The sequence below is a fragment of the Otolemur garnettii genome, unplaced genomic scaffold (genome assembly GCF_000181295.1).
Source record: "Otolemur garnettii isolate 467f Iridium unplaced genomic scaffold, OtoGar3 scaffold00250, whole genome shotgun sequence".
Classification (NCBI taxonomy): Eukaryota; Metazoa; Chordata; class Mammalia; order Primates; family Galagidae; genus Otolemur; species Otolemur garnettii.
The window spans coordinates 294563-311844 of record NW_003852645.1 but is presented as its reverse complement, the minus strand read 5'-3'; the positions used below and the strand labels follow the sequence as shown (position 1 = coordinate 311844).

At 45.3% G+C, this 17282-nt stretch overlaps 1 protein-coding gene across 2 annotated transcripts in view; it reads left to right on the top strand.

The window, feature by feature from the left end:
• The first annotated feature begins 2655 nt into the window (after positions 1-2655).
• The window catches only part of ADGRD1 (adhesion G protein-coupled receptor D1), a 120994-nt gene continuing 106367 nt past the window's right edge, over positions 2656-17282 (top strand). The window contains exons 1-5 of one of the 2 annotated variants that reach the window (XM_023508488.1): positions 2656-2721; positions 2815-2851; positions 12392-12475; positions 14462-14557; positions 16629-16751. In XM_023508488.1, coding sequence (XP_023364256.1) covers positions 2656-2721; positions 2815-2851; positions 12392-12475; positions 14462-14557; positions 16629-16751 — 406 coding nt within the window. The remainder of the gene's footprint in view (positions 2722-2814; positions 2852-12391; positions 12476-14461; positions 14558-16628; positions 16752-17282) is intronic. The other variant, XM_003802596.3, reaches the window with a different exon arrangement.

The following is a 17282-nucleotide window of genomic DNA, read 5'->3' as shown; positions in this document are numbered from 1 at the left end:
GCTAGGTACCGAGCCCTGTGCTTGGGCTGGGAGTCCAGAGAGAAGAAGCAAGAAAGAATTCTCTGCTCTCTGGGGGCATCTCAGCGGGCAAAGACCAACAATAAACAAAGTAAAAGTTTAAGATAGGAAGGATACAGATAGTGATTAGTGGCTTTGAGAAAAATACAGTAGGTTCGGGCTTTATGAGGCGGGGAGTGAGCCATCAGGATGGTGTCTGGGGATGACCTGAGGAGGGGACGGGTTGAGCTGCTCAAAAGGCTTCAAGCTGCTCAATCCAGGGCCCACCCACCAGCCAGTGCCCTTCTGAGAACTTCCACTCTTGCTTTAAGTGAAGGTGGGCTCTTCCTTGGGCCACTGAGCAAGGAGGATTGGGGAAGGGAAGGGTGCATGCTGGCATCCTCCCATAGTCTGGGCTGGAGATCCAAACTCAGTCTGGGGCGGGCTGGGGAGACGCCCATTTCCTACCCAGTTTTGTAATGACTCTTCTGTCATCTGATGACAATTTTATTACTGGAAAGAAAAGTCAGCTTTGCTCAGACCTGGAGATGAGGAAGGCCCCATCTATTCAGGAATCTGCTTAATTCTCCTGAACTTAAGACTGGGTGGGCACAGTAGCTCACACCAGTCGTTCTAGTACTCTGAGAGGCAAAGGCCAGTGGGTTGCTTAAGCTCAGGAGTTGCAGACCAGCCTGAGCAAGAACCAGATACCATCTCTACTAAAAGTAGAAAAAAATAGCCAGGTAGAGACCTGTAGTCCCAGCTACTTGGGAGGCTGAGTCAGGAGGATTGCTTGAGCCCAAAGTTTGAGGTTGCTGGGAGCTATGAAGTCACAGCACTCTAGCCCAGGGTACAGAGTGAGACTGCCTGAAAAAAAAAGAAAGACAGGAGCTAAGGTTGCCTGTCCCTCCCTTCACCTCCTCCCAAAGGGACGCAGTGAAAGGAGTGGAAAGTGGATGGAACACAGAGATAAAGGTTGTAAATGATCAGCCTCCATGGGTCTAAGGTCACAATGACGCCTGAGCTTTGGAGGTCACAGTTTATCAAGCTGTAGGTGGTGGGAATGTTCTAGAAACCACCTGTCTCCTTGCTCCAGCTGAGCTGGGAGGTCCAGGCTATCAGAGAATCTAAGCAGCTGTTGGCTGCAGGCACAAGTTAAAAATAGTCACCTTCCCCTGGACATCACTTCTCTTTTCCTACGCACGCAGTTTGGACGTCCGTTACTTCTCCTCTTTAGGAAGTAGGTGGTTCAAAACTCCTAATTCCCATTTAAAGTCAGGATAATGGAGATAACAATATTAGCGAACATTTATTGGGTGTTATTTTCTACTTTAAAATAATCATAGCCAACATCTATTGACTGATAAATTTTCTTAACTAAAAATAACATTTCTTGAGCACCACATGTTTTCCAAGCATTGTGATAGGAGCTTTAAATGTATCATCTCGTGTCTTATCATGACCCTGTTGAGTGGGAACAAATTCTCTCTGAATTGGAAACAGAGAGACAGAGTGACTTGCCTAAGAGCATAGTTAGTCAGTTTTGAGTATTTCACAGAAAGGTGAGTGACCGTCAGATCACACGGTCAACATAGCTGTGGTTGTAATGACATGTGTGTGTGTCTGTGTGTGTACACTTGTCTTTAGAGTAGATCAGATAAACTCTGGTCTTGGGGAAACTGAGGCATGGCTGGCCAAGCGTCTGACTTATCACACTGAGACACTATCCTGGGTGCTGGAGCTTGAGTTATGGTGTCTGGTGTAATCGCACAGTGTAAATAATTCCGTAGCTTTTGCTGACTTCCAAAAGAGTTACCGAGAAACATATGGTTAACACTTAAGGTGGAGAGCACAGTGTTTATTTTTATTTTCCATTCATGTATCACCTTGTGCCTTCCTTCGGGCAAACCAGAGTTAAAGCTAAACAGGTTTGTTTTACATTTTATACTTTTTAATACTTGTGCTGATTGGAGCTGTGTAACACCCACATGCCAGTGTCTGGTCTGATCTGAACCTTAGGTCTTGAGAGTATTTCCAGCTGTTCTTAACAGACTGGAGTTAGGACCCAGGAAAGACCCAGTGGGATGGATATAAATAGAGAAGGCGCAGGACAAGGTTTGAGGAGGGAGGCTTACATCACTGCTCCCTCCACCCAGAGACAGAGTTGTAAACTTGAGCCAGACAGGAGGAGTTAGCAAGTTCCAGGGCAGGCTCCAGCGCAGGCAGGAGCCCCAGGGAGCAGTCACTCAAGAAGGCTTCTTGCTTTCTCCCACCTCAAGAAAGAAGAGGAAAGTCCAATTCAGACTTGGATGGAGACAAACGAAGGCTCTTGAAGCAAGGACACAGTCTCCCGGTGTGTGAACCGCTTGCACACACAGCCACTGGGACTCGCGTCCCTCCTCCCCGCATTCCACGGCTGGTCCAGTCCTCACAATGTGTTTATCGATCACCCAAGAATCTCAACCTTTGAGACGAGGAGGAAACACCCATTAACTCTCCAAGACTGCTGTGTTTCACAAATTTTAAGGAAACAAAACTTTTTCCTCCCGGGAATCTGTGAAAATGCCCCTCTCCCAAGGAAGCGAACGTTGAAGAGGGCACTTTCTCGGGGACCCTCAGGAACCACACTTGGATCAGGCTGTGCCCGCCAGGAAAACCATGAGGAAGTGGCTGCGGCTTCACTGCTGGTGCCCGTGGCTGCTGTTACTTCACTGCAACTTTCAGGTAACGTTCTCACGTGGCTGTTCTTGAGAGTGAACTTGACTTCTGCTGTGAGGGTTTCCCGTGTGGTCTGACAGTGTCATCTTTTGTGTGCAGGTGTGTGGAGCCCACGCCAGATTGCAGGACCATCCAGGTGAGAGTGTTTTCTTTTTGCCTAGTGGCTGTCCTAGCGATGGTTTGTTTGTTTATCTTTGGGGCTGTCTCCCAGGGGCCCTGTTGAGGTCTCCAGTCCCCCTGCATCTCTGCCCTGCCATTCTCTGTGCCCGCCTCGGGATTTGAGCCTGGATGGACCCAACCTCTGCTCTGGGTCACCTGGGACCTTGTGACTAAGGGAAGGCCACCTCTGTGGGCTGAGCGCTTTATGCCTCTTTCAACGTGCACTAACTCACTTGTGCTGGTCTGGGGCTTTGGCCGGTCCAAGGCTCTTAGTAGCTGTCCCTGGGGCTTACTTCCTCTGGTGCTGGGAAGTAAGTGAGACACAGGGCAAATCCGGTTCCTACGCGGCCAGTGCAGACTTCCTTTCATCGTCACAATGCCTCAGCCTAGACCTAGAGGATGAGGCTTCACTGGGTTGGACAAGGAGGCACATGCCCATCACTGGCAGGTGTATGGGACACACATCTCTGCTCCTGGCTGGTGAGGGGCAGGATGGGGTGAGAGACAGGTGTCCCTGGGGACAGGTGGGTCACTGGCTGGAAGCTGGGGACAGTCTGGTCCCCCCACGGCTAATGTCTGAGCTATTACTGGGAGCCACCTCTGACTGGACCAGGAGCTGGCTCAGCTTCCCACAGAGTCTCACCCAGCAGCCCTGCCTGCCTTGGACATGGCCCAGCCTCTAGTGATCAGCCAGAAATGGGGCTCAAGCTGAGCTGAGGCCAATCCCGGCAGGACGCCCAGGCCTCCAAGAAGCCTTCAGGTCGCTGCCCTAGGAGCCAGGGGCGGGGGCACTTTCTGGCTGTGATGTGGTGCCCCCGGCCTGCCAGTATCAGGGGTGCCATTTCTCTGGCCTCCACATGTTCAAAGAGCTCCTTAAATTTTGTGTTCAGCAAGGTGTGGGAGCTATGAGTGCCCATGTGTCCCCCTTCCCTCAGCCAGATTCCTGAGAGAGAGGAAAAGGGTCTCTGTGGCTTGGTCAGGGACAGGCACGTTTAGTGTCACAACTGCTGGTTTCTAGCTGAGCAGAAAACTGGGGTGGGGGGGTTCCTTGAGCTGGGGTGTGGGGGAAGTCAGGCAGAGCTTCACACCCTGCAGTCCTGCAGCCCAGAGGCAGCCCCAAGGGCCAGCCATAGTGCTCCCTGCTGCTCAGCTGTGGAACGGAAACCATGAGGGCGCTTCTCGGACATCTGCCTTATGACGTGGCATCACACCTGTCCACACACATCCACACACATGCTCACATGTCCATATGCAAGCATTCACAGCCATATGTAAGCCCACGCGTCCATATGCATGCCCACACATCCACATGCACGCCAACATGCCTGCACGTGTCCACACAGCACGCAGTCTATGTGTGTGCACAGATGCACACACTGCCACACATGCACACTCCTTCCCACCCCCACATGCACTCACACAACCCTCACACATGCACACGTGTCTGCATATACTACATACATACACACACATGAACTGCCCTTTTTTAGCTTTTTTTTTTTTTTTTAGACGGGGCTAGGTTTGAACCCGCCACCTCTGGTATATGGGGCCGGCGTCCTACTCTTTGAGCCACAGGCGCCACCCTGAACTGCCCTTTTTTAAAAAAAATTAATGTACTAGAAAATATTTTACCCTGTACCCACACATTGATTTTTTTTTTTTTAATTCAATGCACTTACATTCCAGACCCTGAATATTAAGCACCAGTTTGCACCCAGTCTTTGTTGCTTATAGAAACAACACATTCCTCCCACGTCCTGATTTTGGGTAGAAAATGTTTCTTGTTCCACTAACCATCTGACAGTGCTGATAGTAACAGCAATGTCACTGAAAAGCAGTAGTCACCTGGCCTGGGTGGGGAGCACAGGGAGGTGGCTGTGCTTCCAGAGCCCTGGTGGCCCTTAAACCAGGTGCCTATCCTGGGACGTGTCCCTGTCCCTGACTTTCCTGCCACCAGCCTCCCCCTTTCTTCTAATTCTCCCTCACTCCCCCCCCATTTTCAATTTTGTGGGGTTTTCTTTAATCTCTCAGTTCCTCCTTTTCCTCTCTCTTTCCTTTTGTGGAACAGTGGTGAAGGCTCACATCCCCTGAGCACTGAGGGGTCCCCCGGGGGATAGAACCACACTGCATCCCTCCCCCCACCGCCCCGTCCTGCCTCCTCCTCTCTCACTTCAGCTCTATCTGCTTTTCTTTCTCCCATTTCCCCTCCCTCCACCCCACCCAGTCCTCTCTTCCTGCCTGCTCTTCCCACATTTTGGACGTTGCTCACCCCTTCCCTAGGTTCCCTCCAGACCCGGCTATCCTTTCACACTCCTGCCCGAGACCCTGAGGCCCGTGATGCCTGGGTGGGAGGCCTGGAGCAGAAACCCAACCCTGGTGCTCGTGGGTGACGTGAACACCCCAAACACACAGAGAGCCTGCTGGGAAGTCTAGGAAAGACTAGAAACAACGTGAGTGTCCATCAGCAAGGGCCCGGCTTCGCAGCACGCAGCACTTCCTTCTCCGGGAGGTCTGAGAGCTGCCAATGTGGCAGAGCCTTGGGCCCTTGCACGCAGTGCCACAGGCTCTCACCACAACCCTTGGGAGCCTCATGGTTGCTGCAGAGGACGTTTGTCTTTCAGGCAGGTGCAGTGACTTGTTCAAGGCCACAGACCCACGTCTTAGCATTAGCCTCAGGCCACTTGTGCCTGTAAGGGAGTTGGGGAAACAGACACATAAAGAGATTATTACAAAATAACGCAGGTGCACCCAGGTGCAAGGTGAGCCTTACGGAGGGGTCCCTGGGACTGGAACCCTGGTCTCCAGAGCCTGTTTCCCACCACAAGCTCGCCAAACATTAAAAAAAGGTTTTTCTAGAACCTTGCCACTGTCCCTGTTCTCTCACTCCAGCCCCCAGCAGTGTCCTTATGCCCCTCAAGTGCTCAGTCATTAGGTAAAGATTTGCGGGTTGTCTGGGGACCTGAGTCACTGCCGGCAGGATGGTCAAGCTGCACATGTAAGCCCTGGGTGCGAGCGTGGCCGGCATTGGCCACTGTGCAGACACTGTTTAGTTTTGTAAATAATCGCAAAGCCACTCGAAGTGGTTCTGAGCCTTTGCATTATCCGTGTTGATCTGGGACTGTAGGTTGTGGTTTTAGAGGAATTGCAGCGTGCTGCTGTTGGACGGGAACTGGGGACTTGCACACCCACCTTCCCATTTTGTAGGGAAGCCAGGCAAGGAAGGTGAGGCTCAGAAAGGACAGCAGGGCTCCGGAGACTGGACCCACCCAGGTCTGAACCTAATCCATGGCCCCAGGCGGCTGGTGTCCTGCCTCTCCTCCCCAGGGACAAGTTGTGATGGTTGATTGATCTAAATCCATAAATGGCATTGGCCAAGAAATTTCAGGCCGTTTATTTAAAAGTTTATAAACATTCAGTTTTATAGATAATTTTTATAGTGAGGAAAAGGGAACTTAAAAAAAGAAAAAAGAAAACAAAACATGTCATTATCTAGAAGTTTGCTGGTCCTGGGGCACGTGGTGCAGATGGTTCCAGTCTGTGTCAGGGAGGTTGGGCCGCTCACCCCACCAGCCCTATTTAGGGATCTGGGAGGCCCAAACAGATGATTATAGTAATTACCATGCTTTATATTTACATAATGCTCTATAGTTTATAAAGGACTGTCATAACTTCTGGGTCAGGGCAGGAACTTTATTCTTCATCTTCCCAGTGGGGAAAAAAAGTATGTTTATGATAGAATTTTTTAAAACAAACTTATACCCTATTGAACAAAGGGGAATTTGGCAAACAGAGATTTTCTGAGTTACCGGAGTTATATATATAATTATATTCTATATTTATTTGTTTTTGTATTTCATCATTCATTCTATCTGTATAGTTGTATTTTAACATTAAAATGAGTGTTGTTAACATTAAAATTTGGGAGGTTTCAAGAGGAGAAATCTGAATTTCTGAAACACACCCACCCACCCCAGACCTCATTTCAGACCTGAGGGATACGGTGGAAAGAGTCCAGTCCAGGGATAGAGAGTCTGGTATATGACACAGCAGACAAATGTACTAATGGAGAAATCAAAATAACGGTTCATGCCACACCAAGCAAAATAAGGAGTTGGGAGAAAGAGTGGCAGGTGGTGGTGACAAAAAGGTGGTCTGTGGGGAAGGTCGTGTGAGCTGAGTTTTAGAGTCAGCCGCACAAAACACATTCTAGGCAGAGGGAATAGCAGACGAAGTTTTGGGAGCGGGGAACTGGCTTTGTGTGTCGGAGGCAAAGGAAGATAAGATATAGGCACGTGGAGCTGCCCTATGGTCCCAGGTGGCAGAGGCCGCCTCTCTGTGTGATGCAGATTTCAAGTGGATGGAGTCAACAGAAGGCTGAAGTTACATTTCCCTAAAGGAAACCGAGGGACGCGGATTCCCTTCACTGACAGGAGAAATCAATAATACAGAATTGATAGGAATAGGGAGGGAAATCTGGAAGAAAACCTGAAAAGGGAAAGTTGACTTTTTTGAGATTAACGCTCCTGCTTCTCCTCCTTCTCCTTCCCTCCCTCTCACTTTTTCTCTTCCTCTCTCTCTTACTGCTCCCCATCAAGTCAATGCAACATTTCATATGAATGAGAATTAATTCTGAAGATCCGATTTATAACTGCGCTAAAAAACCTGTCCCTCTGCACCTTCTGAGTGTGCGGCATCTCTCCCTCCCCACCCCTCTGTTTTCCATTCCTACTCATTTTGTGAAGCCTGGGCGTACTTTGAAGTCCCCAGTGGAGCCGCGTTAGTCCTCAGCTGCTATCTGGTCTCAGTAGACATCTATTCTCTATGAGATGTTACCTGGTGAAAGCTGAGGTGACTGTGCACTAGATGATCTCATGTCACCTTGACGGGTAAAGAGCCATAGGTACCTTTTCTGTAAAAGAAGGAGATTTTCTTGTTGTGGTGAAACTTTTAGGACTACAGTTCGTTTTACTCCTCGGGTTGTAAAAGGGAGCCCATGGGCTAAGTTCAGTCCTGTAGCATCACACAATGTAATTTTTGAAAAATGGCTAACCTTAAAATTAGGGCGGGAGATTTGAAATGAAAAATTCTGAATTTCTGACTTCTCTTAAAAAACTGGGATACCTGGCAATTCTGGGCAGACTCTTCTCCAGAGCAAAAGTTATTTGGCGTCAGGAAGCAGCGACATTATTTGCATCAGGCACACACTGTCCTTTTTCTGCAGCCTCCCCTGCTCTGAGACTCGGCCAGGACAGCCGAGAGAGATACAGGTGCGCGCCCAGCATCTGTTCTTAGCAGCAGTGCTGCTCCTTTGGGGTTGTTAACTGTGTGGGATATTGTCCCTGGCCTCTGTCCAGGCACCTCTCATGCCTTGCCTGCCCCCACAGATGTTTCTGTTTGCAGCCCCTTCATCTGTTGCATGAAACAACCCAGCCCCCCACCCCCAATGACTGTTGGACACTGGCTGGCTTTGGGGTGAGTCCTCCGAGGTGAACAGCACTCCATTCCATTTGTAAATGGAAACGACAGAAAGGATTTAGTGTCCGCAGGGCTTATTTTATGAAGATGCGAGTTCTGAAGATACAGCATCTGTTCTTTGTGTAACAGATGTTATTTCCTTTTGTGACTCTTTCCCAGATGAATTGAATAATAAGTCAATGAGGTTTTTTCTTCTTCAAATTGAATACCCTAGATGGTGGGGGGCGGATCAGAGTAGAAATAAAAAAGATTGTTTTTTGAGTTTTGAATTTTAGATTCTCAATATCGCATTATAGTGGCAGAATTACTCCCACTGGAAATCGAGTGAAGTCAGATGCTACTTTTTAACAAGCAGGGGAGAGTTAAGTTGTTGTTTAGAGACTCCTCTTTAGCTTACATTAGAGAGCAAGCTTTGCTCTTGGCTTATATTTTGGACATGGGTATCTAACACCAAAGCGACAGATGCAAACTGAAAAAAGGAATCAACAATTTAGACATACGCAGACGTTTGGCATCCTGTAGACAAAAATTCAGATGTCAGGTGGGCTGCTTTGGTTCTATCTGAAAATGGAGTATGGACACCACTTAGGGTCATTTTTAATTGTGACAGCAGGTCTTAAAATATTTTTTAAAGGAATACAAGACCCCAAATTCTAATAGAACAAAAGATAACACAACATAATTCTTCTTCTTACACATCACACCCAGTTCCTCAATCTTTTCATGCCCAAAATACTGGCATCAATTTCTGGGGTATCAAGCCAAACAGGTCTCTCTCTCCTCTCTTGCCCACCTCCCTTCTCCGCCCTGAACACCTGTATTTTAAACAGAAGCTCATGGTACACATATTTTTTTCTCACGTTGAATTTTTAAAACTTGACAATATCAATCAAAGAACATCCTACATCAGTATTTTTATGGACCTCAATATTTGTCCTAATTGCACAATGGTCTGTTGTACGGATGTGGCGTGCTTAGTCAGCCAGCCCTGTGATGATGAACTTTTAAGCTATTCTCAGGCTTCTGATAGCAAATTCTGCAGCAAATAAACCTTGTATATAAGTCTTTGATCGTATGCATGAGTCTATCTCTAGAATAAATTCCTAGGAGTGGGATTACTAGATCAAAGAAAATGTACACTTAAAATCGGGATAGGTATTGCCAAATTGCCTGCCAGAAAGGCTGTACTGATTTGAACTTGAACTCCCTTCAGAAATGTGGTAGAAATTGTCAACTGAGTGTATCTAACTTTCTGTTTGCTGGTATGATAGTTCAGCTTTGATAGGCCATCTCATTGGAGTTTTAACATACTTTAAAAAATTATGAGCAAAGTTAAACATCACTTCACATATGTAAAAATCATTAGTATTTCTTTTTCTTTAACCTGTCCTATTATGTCCTTTGGCCCAATATCATGCTGTTTTATTTTTCCTTAGTAGTAGGAGTTTTACTAATTTGATACATTTAGTATATCTAAAAAGAAATCAGTATATTTCTGTCCTATGTGTTATTTAAGTGAAATTCCTTCATTTGATTTAGCCTGACTTTTTTTCCCTGTGTGTATAGAAATTTTAAAAATGTATATAGCCAATTTATAGTCTGTTTTCCTCAGAAGCTTTCATGTTTTATTTTACAAAAATTAAATTTTGATCCATCTGGAAATCATTACGGTATAAAGAATGAGGTAGGGATCTTAATTTTTTCCAGATGGCTAACTGGTTCCAATACCTCTTGTTGGATACTATTTCTCTTCTGACTTAAAATGCCACCTCTGATCATCTGGGTAGATACCTAGTAGAAGAATTGCAGGATCAAACAGTAGGTCAACTTTTAGTTCCCTGAGAATTCTCCAAACTTCTTTCCAAAAAGGCCATAAGGCCGTAGTAGTTTGCATTCCCACCAGCAGGGTAGAAGTGTCCCTTCTCTCCATATCCACGCCAACATCTGCCATTTTGGGCTTTTGGCTTTTGGCTTTTGTGATGTGAGCTAATCTTACTGGAGTTAGGTGATATCTCAAAGTGGGTTTGATTCGCATTTTTCTGGTGATTAAAGACATGTGCATAATGCAAAGGCACATTTCAAAAATACTGAGGGTATCGTATAAATGTCTGACCACAACAAATAAGTAAGTGAGATGATGGTTATGTTCATCAGTCTGATTTAAGCATTCCACATTGTATATACCAAATCAGCACATTGTACCCTATAATTGTACACAGTTATGATTTAATTAAAACATTTTTAAAAATTCAACGTAAAAAATAAAATGCCACCTTTATCAGAAACAAAATTTCCACATGTGCTTGGGAGAATCTGTTGACTTTTATCCCGCTGAACTGTCTGTTCATGTGTGACAAGTCATCTTCATTCTTGGGGCTTTACGACGTCTTATCTCGAGGGCTAATCCTCTCTCATTAAACTTTTATCTTTCTTCTTCAGATATTCTTGATTATTTTTGCTTACTATAAGCTCCGTAATCAGATTTCCCTCTCAAAGAATTCTCTCAGGATTTTTACAGCAAATCGCTTAATATTTATAGATTAATTAAAGAATTGTTGATGTTTCTATAATCTTGAGTCTGCTTTTCCAAGAATAGGTTAAGTCCTTCATTTATTCAAGAGCTCTTTACCATCTCTCAGCATTATTATTTATTGTCTTCTTTCTGAGAATCTTATACAGTTCTTACTCTTTTGTTCTTAAATGTTCTCTCTCCATTGGCTACGCTGATAAATGAGACCTTTTCTTCTATTATTTAAGCACTATTGTTGGAACACAAGAAAGCTATCGACATTTGTGTATTAAATTCGTCTAAGCCTTTTGCTGAATTCTTTTATCGTTTGTAATAGTTTTTCACTTACCAAATTCTTTTCTTATGTGTAATAGTTTTTCATTTTGGTTATCAGGCGTACATCATTTGAAAATAATGATCCTATCATTTCTTCTTTTAGGAGTTTATTTTTTACAAAGAACAGCACAAAGATTACATTATTAATTTTTATTCTTCTATGACTTAGCAGATGTTTAGGGCAGTTGGTTATTACTTAGTCATCTGGACCATTATTTCCACTTCTGAGAACTCATCTCAAAGGACAAATCCAAGAAAGGATGAGTGTCACAGGCATGGGGCCTGTCGTGTGAGAGTGACCTATGAAATTATAAATGGGAAACTCTCGGTGATAGATACATTAGTCGGAGACTGACGAGGGATATTGTTAATGATGCAGCTACTCAGGGGAATGTTATCCAGACTCCACTGTGAGGACAGATAAAAAATTCACACACTATTAAATAAGAGCAAAGTCGAAAACAATTACATTGGTGAAAGGTTCTGCCCGCACAACCTACAAGGCGTGGAAAGGAAACGTCAAACTGAGTAATTTTTAGTGTGGAGGAAACCTGGAAGGATGACGGGAAGCCCAGGGTTAAACTCCGACCTGCGCGTGGGTGTCGCATCCACAACTTGCCGCTTCGTGACCCGAGCAGGACTCCCCATCCTCATCTTCACAGACAGGCTAAGAGCACAGTTGTGTTGCAGGTTATCCCAGGATGAGGTGTTTAAGGACCTCAGGTCACGTCCGGCAGGATATTGATGTTGATTTCTTCCTCTTTTAAAATTATTTTTAATCTTACTTCTTTCTGTCATCTGCTTGCATTAGATCTTCTCTCCAAGGCGATGTGGAATAGGAGGAGGATAATGGGCAGCTTGTCTCCTTGCTGACGCTAATGGGCGCGCTGCTGGTGTGTCACCCCCCATTAGGCAGGGTGACTTTTGTTTCCATGAGTTAAGAGGGGTCTATCTATTCCCGTCTATTCTGTTTTGTCCAGTTAAGGAGCTATTTACCGATTTCTAATTTAAGAGTTGTTTTTTTTAAAACTGAGAATGTGTATTGACTTTTACCCGGTGCCTTTTCAACTCCTGCCCAGGTCACCCTGGTACTTTTGCTCTTCTCTCGTAAAGCATGTGCTCAGCAATTCTTTATATCTTCAGTTCCTCCCTCCCTAACGTGAATTAACCTTTTCCTTCTTTTTTTCTCCCCCCAAGGGTTTGAGGTGTTGGCTTCGGCTTCCCATTACTGGCCACTGGAGAACGTGGACGGGATCCAGGAACTTCAGGATACAACCGGAGGTAGACACGGGTGGTGAGGACCGCTGTGGTTGCAGGAAGCCAAGAGCCACTGGGGGCCAGAGGGGGAGGAATCTGCTTTGAATTGAAGAGATGAGTCAATCTTTGTGTAGTTTTCCCCTAGTAACTATTTCCAAGTCTTTTACTAGAACTTTTATACATAGAACTATTGTATATTGAAGGACAGCATTTCTGATTCAAAATGTGATTAAAATGTATAATTTCCCCACCCTCAAAACAGAAGAAGCTGCTATCGTGGTTCCCTCTAATGATGAATCCAGTGTCTGCTTCCTGGGTTGACAAAAACGGCACGCGCTATATTCCTGCCACAGCAGCGGCCTGTCTGAGGCAGGGGCCGGGGTTGTGACAACTAAGACTGACTCGTGCTCCAGGCCACTGGCAAGGGTACCAGCCCCTCCCTTTCAGCTCCCCACACCCGAGAGCTTCCAGTGGGATCCAAATAGTATCCTTGTTTGACTTAACTCATCCATTTGCTAATAGGAGAAACCCAAGATATCCCTGAGTACTTTTTTTCCCCATTCCAATAAGAACCTTCTTCCAACTGTAAGTTTTTGGGATAGTTTCACATTTTTATTTTTATGGACTCAGGGCTGTTGGTCATGTCAGATGGCTGAGGTATACAGCAGGGGGCTTTACCGTGCAGCAGTCCAAGCACCTGTTTCAGTCATTCCCACACTGGTTCTTTTTTTTTTTTTTTTTTGCAGTGTTTTTCTTTTTTGGCTGGGGCTGGGTTTGAACCCGCCACCTCCGGTATATGGGGCCAGCGTCTCACTCCTTGAGCCACAGGTGCCGGCCCCCACACTGGTCCTTTGTAATGCATTTTTTTTTTTTTTTTTTTTTAGAAAAGTCACATCTTACTGATGACTGTGCTTTCCGCACTAGCACGCCAGTATTTTCTGTGGCACGTTCTGCCTTGTAGGGATGGAAAGAGGCCGGTGCAAGTTCGTTATGTGACTGGCACAGGTTAAAATGCCCCACTTTCCCTTGTTATGATTGAATTTTCTTTGTTCAGGGGCTTTAATGTAAAGCCATTGAAAGGGGATCATTTCACCACATGGAAATGCGTTGTTGAAATATCTCCTTATTTAGGACCCAGCCACTAACTTTTAGGAGTGATTTCGAACAAGAGCTTGAATCACTCTCAGCATATTTCTCCCTTCACTTCCCCGTCCGCAGACTCATTCTTGTGCCTTGAATCAGGAACTCTTGGTGTTCTTTAAACATTTACCTATGACAACGTCTTCTCATGAGGTGATCGAATTATTCACACATGGTTATGCATGCAGGGGAATTTTATTCACTGACTGTATTGCCTTCTAGCACAGCTCTAGGTACATCAGTGTTCTGAACACGGGAATTGTGAGAATTTCATAATTGGAGCCATTCTGTGTGTTATAATGCTACGCTGGCATATTTCAGTTTGATTATAGACTTCTTCAGGAGAAAAAGAAAAAAACAAACAAACCCAAGAACAGGATCCATCGGCAGCACATTTTGCTGCCGGGAACAGTCCGTGGACATGCAGCTTTGTTATTTCTTGTCGAATCCTCTGTTGTTCTGTCCATGTGTCATAATCCCATGCAGTTCTCATGTTGTTTCTGTCTCCTCCGTCCTCGTGACGTCATAACCATTAATCCTTCTGTGAAAGCTATTTTATAAACGGCCTAAGTTCAATTTCGTATCTCTCAACTAAGTATCCATGCAGGAGTTGGAGCCAGCCAATTCGGAACTATTGCTCCCACCACATTTAGCTGTGATCATGCCCTGGTCGTGGGACTCGGGTGGGGGGCCCAGAAGTGAGCCCTCCTGTTGCTGGGAAGGAAGATGGGAGAGAAAATTTGGGGTGCTCCTCAAGCAGAGGGAGCCCTTCCCGACAAACGTTATAGGTTGAGAGATATGTTGGTTCCATTTGTTTTGTTTTTTGTCTCATTCATTTTTTGTGCTTTTCTCTTTTGTTGTTTCACCCAGCGTTACGAACCCACAACCTCACTGTGCTTCCTTCCCATAATTCTACCTTTGTATATACCAATGACTCTGCCTACTCAAATTTCTCTGCAACCGTAGGTGAGCACTCCTATTTGTTTGTTCTTCGTTCGTCACGTTTGCACCTGCAATGAATTTCAAGGCCACTTGGATTTGGTGGTGTTTGAATTCACTGTATCTTGGCTAGCAGAGGGGCAAATGTCCAAGTCAGGAGCAGCAGACGCACATGTTAAAAATAATCACTTAGGGTTCACTCTAAAGGAGTGATTGCAATACATTGGAAGGTAGGTATACGGGTTGGACAATTAAGTTAGTGAACTCATCCTAGAAAAAGTACTATGTACCTCACTGTTAATTGTCACTATGGTCACCTTCAAAGGGCTCCCGTTGGCCATCTGGTGACTGTAGTGCTATTCAGCAATGAGGTATGTAGCACTTTTCTTAGGACAAGTTCGAGAACTTAGTCGTCTAACCTCAGATTCTTTCAAGTTACTAAGATCTTCTGAACCAGCTGCTTGTTTCCAGAACAAAACAGACACAAAAGGAGACACTTTTCTAAACACAGGAGTTGTTTGGATCTTTAAACGGAGTCTATTCTTTGGGCTAGGAAAATCATGCCCTTTTAATGAAAAAGTGAAGTTGATTTTAAAATGCCTCATTGAAAATTCGATCTGTTACAGACATTAAAACCTGCATTTCTTCTGCAGGTGGATTGAAAAGGAATTGTTTAGAAGCTGTTTTACGAGACACATACCCATGCCAGTCACAATTAGATTACCTGATTTAATGACCTCCAGAGCCCACGTGGCCTGTGTTTTCCCACCCAACTCACTTTGCTGATAGCAGCTGAGGCATTTGTTTGGCCAGCATGAGTGCCAGTTCAGATCCCGTGGGTTTGATCTTTTTTCAACACATAAACTGATTGCTCTTTCAACTGTGAGGTGTTTGGCTTCCCAGCATTAATTTTGCCAATCACATAGCGTAATAGTATTGTGCAGGACATATCCATTTATTGTTGTAATTTGGCCTGGGGCCAGGTTTGAACCTGCCACCCTTGGTATAATGAGGGTTGGTGCCCAACTCACTGAGCCACAGGTGTCATGACATACCCATTTAAATTTACATTACATAGCTCTCTCCTAACAATCAATGGGATAAATAAAAAGAGATGGGTTTAAAGACGGTAAGGTAGAATGCTGAGGCTCTCAATTTGGTGACCATTGGTGACAGTGGTGGTTAGAAGACCTGAGATGGGGCCCAAAGACCGAGTGGCTCTTCCATACATCTACAGCTGGGTGGTGACCTCGGCATCCTCTGCCCGGCCCAGGTGGTTGGCTGAGCTATCTGAGTGCCTGTGACCCCAGTTACTAATAAGTGCCTGATCACTCCTAGTTTTTATGGTCTTCACTTATCTACTCTGTAAACCATTTACCCCATGCTGTCAGCATCAGACACATTTGCTGTGGGAACAAGGTAGTTGCATGGGGCAGGGCACATGCACCCACACGCATGGCCACTTGCAAGTGCAGTGGGCAGGCTCTTCTTGGACTACTAAAATGTGACTCTGGGTTTTCCTCCTAGGGTCTGAAAATGGGAGTTTCTCTTAAAAATAAAAAGTCCCCAATGCCTATGTCTGGGATCTGTGTTTTCAATCAGAACCCAAGAGGAGAGAGAATTCAGTGGTAGTTTTCTGTTCACATTCATACTGGAACGTTTTCCTAGGAGAGTTCAGTGTGAGGGTGGGAGCTGGAAGGACCTGGGAAGCTGTTGATGCCCCCAAAGTTCAGGACAGTAGGAGGTTTGCATCTTGTCACTCTGGGAGGTGCACCTGTCGGCCAATGTAATAATCATAATATTATAATACATATTTCATACAAACATAGCATTCATTAATGGGGTTTAATACTAATTTATTACCTAACATGTAAATGTTAATTATTTATAATTCAACTGTTAATGATCAAACATTAATCTATTCTATAATATTACCTTTACAGATTAATGTAGATTATAAAAATAAAATTAGCTAAATAATAGTGTATACTATTAGTATAATAGTGTGTACTTATATATATAAGCAGTACATCTGCCCTATGCCTTTAGGCTTTTAATCTCACAGTTATTGACTCGTGGCATCATTTTTCTTTCTCAGATATTGTAGAAGGGAGGGTCAACAAAGGCATTTACCTCAAGGAGGATAAAGGGGTCACCCTTCTCTACTACAGCAGCTATAAGACCTCCTGCATAAGTAACCCAGCGCGCTGCGGCCCTGAAGGTGAGTGTTGGTGCCTGCGGTGTCATCACCAGGGAGCAGCCACTGCTCTGGCTGTTGGCAGGGGTCCGCGCAAAGGTCTCATCCCTTGCAGAATGTATGGACACTTTAAGTGCAGGAAGGGGTAGGGTGGGGAGATTCAGGCTCCTGTAACCACAGCCTTGTCCTGGAGGCTGAGAGTTATGATAGCGACTTATGGAGAAGTAAGATCAAAATATTTAATCTTGTAAAGGAGAGGAGGAAAAAACCTCCTTAAAAAATAGACACGGTGATGTCACACGAGTATGCGGACAGGAGCTTGGCATTTGTGGGAGGAAATTGGTGGTGTGGCTCCCAAAACTTTATTCCTGGCTCTGGGATGTGGGTGCAGGCTGGGCAGGGCTGCCTGTTAAGACTCACAGCACCCGCTGCTGCTCTCGTGTCTATCAAGAGCAGCTGGGCAGTGGGTAGACCTGTCCCCGAAAGAGGTTGCAGGCCTGCGGCTAAAGTAATACGATGAACAAAAGTTACATGTGCAAAAGAAAAATTAGGAAC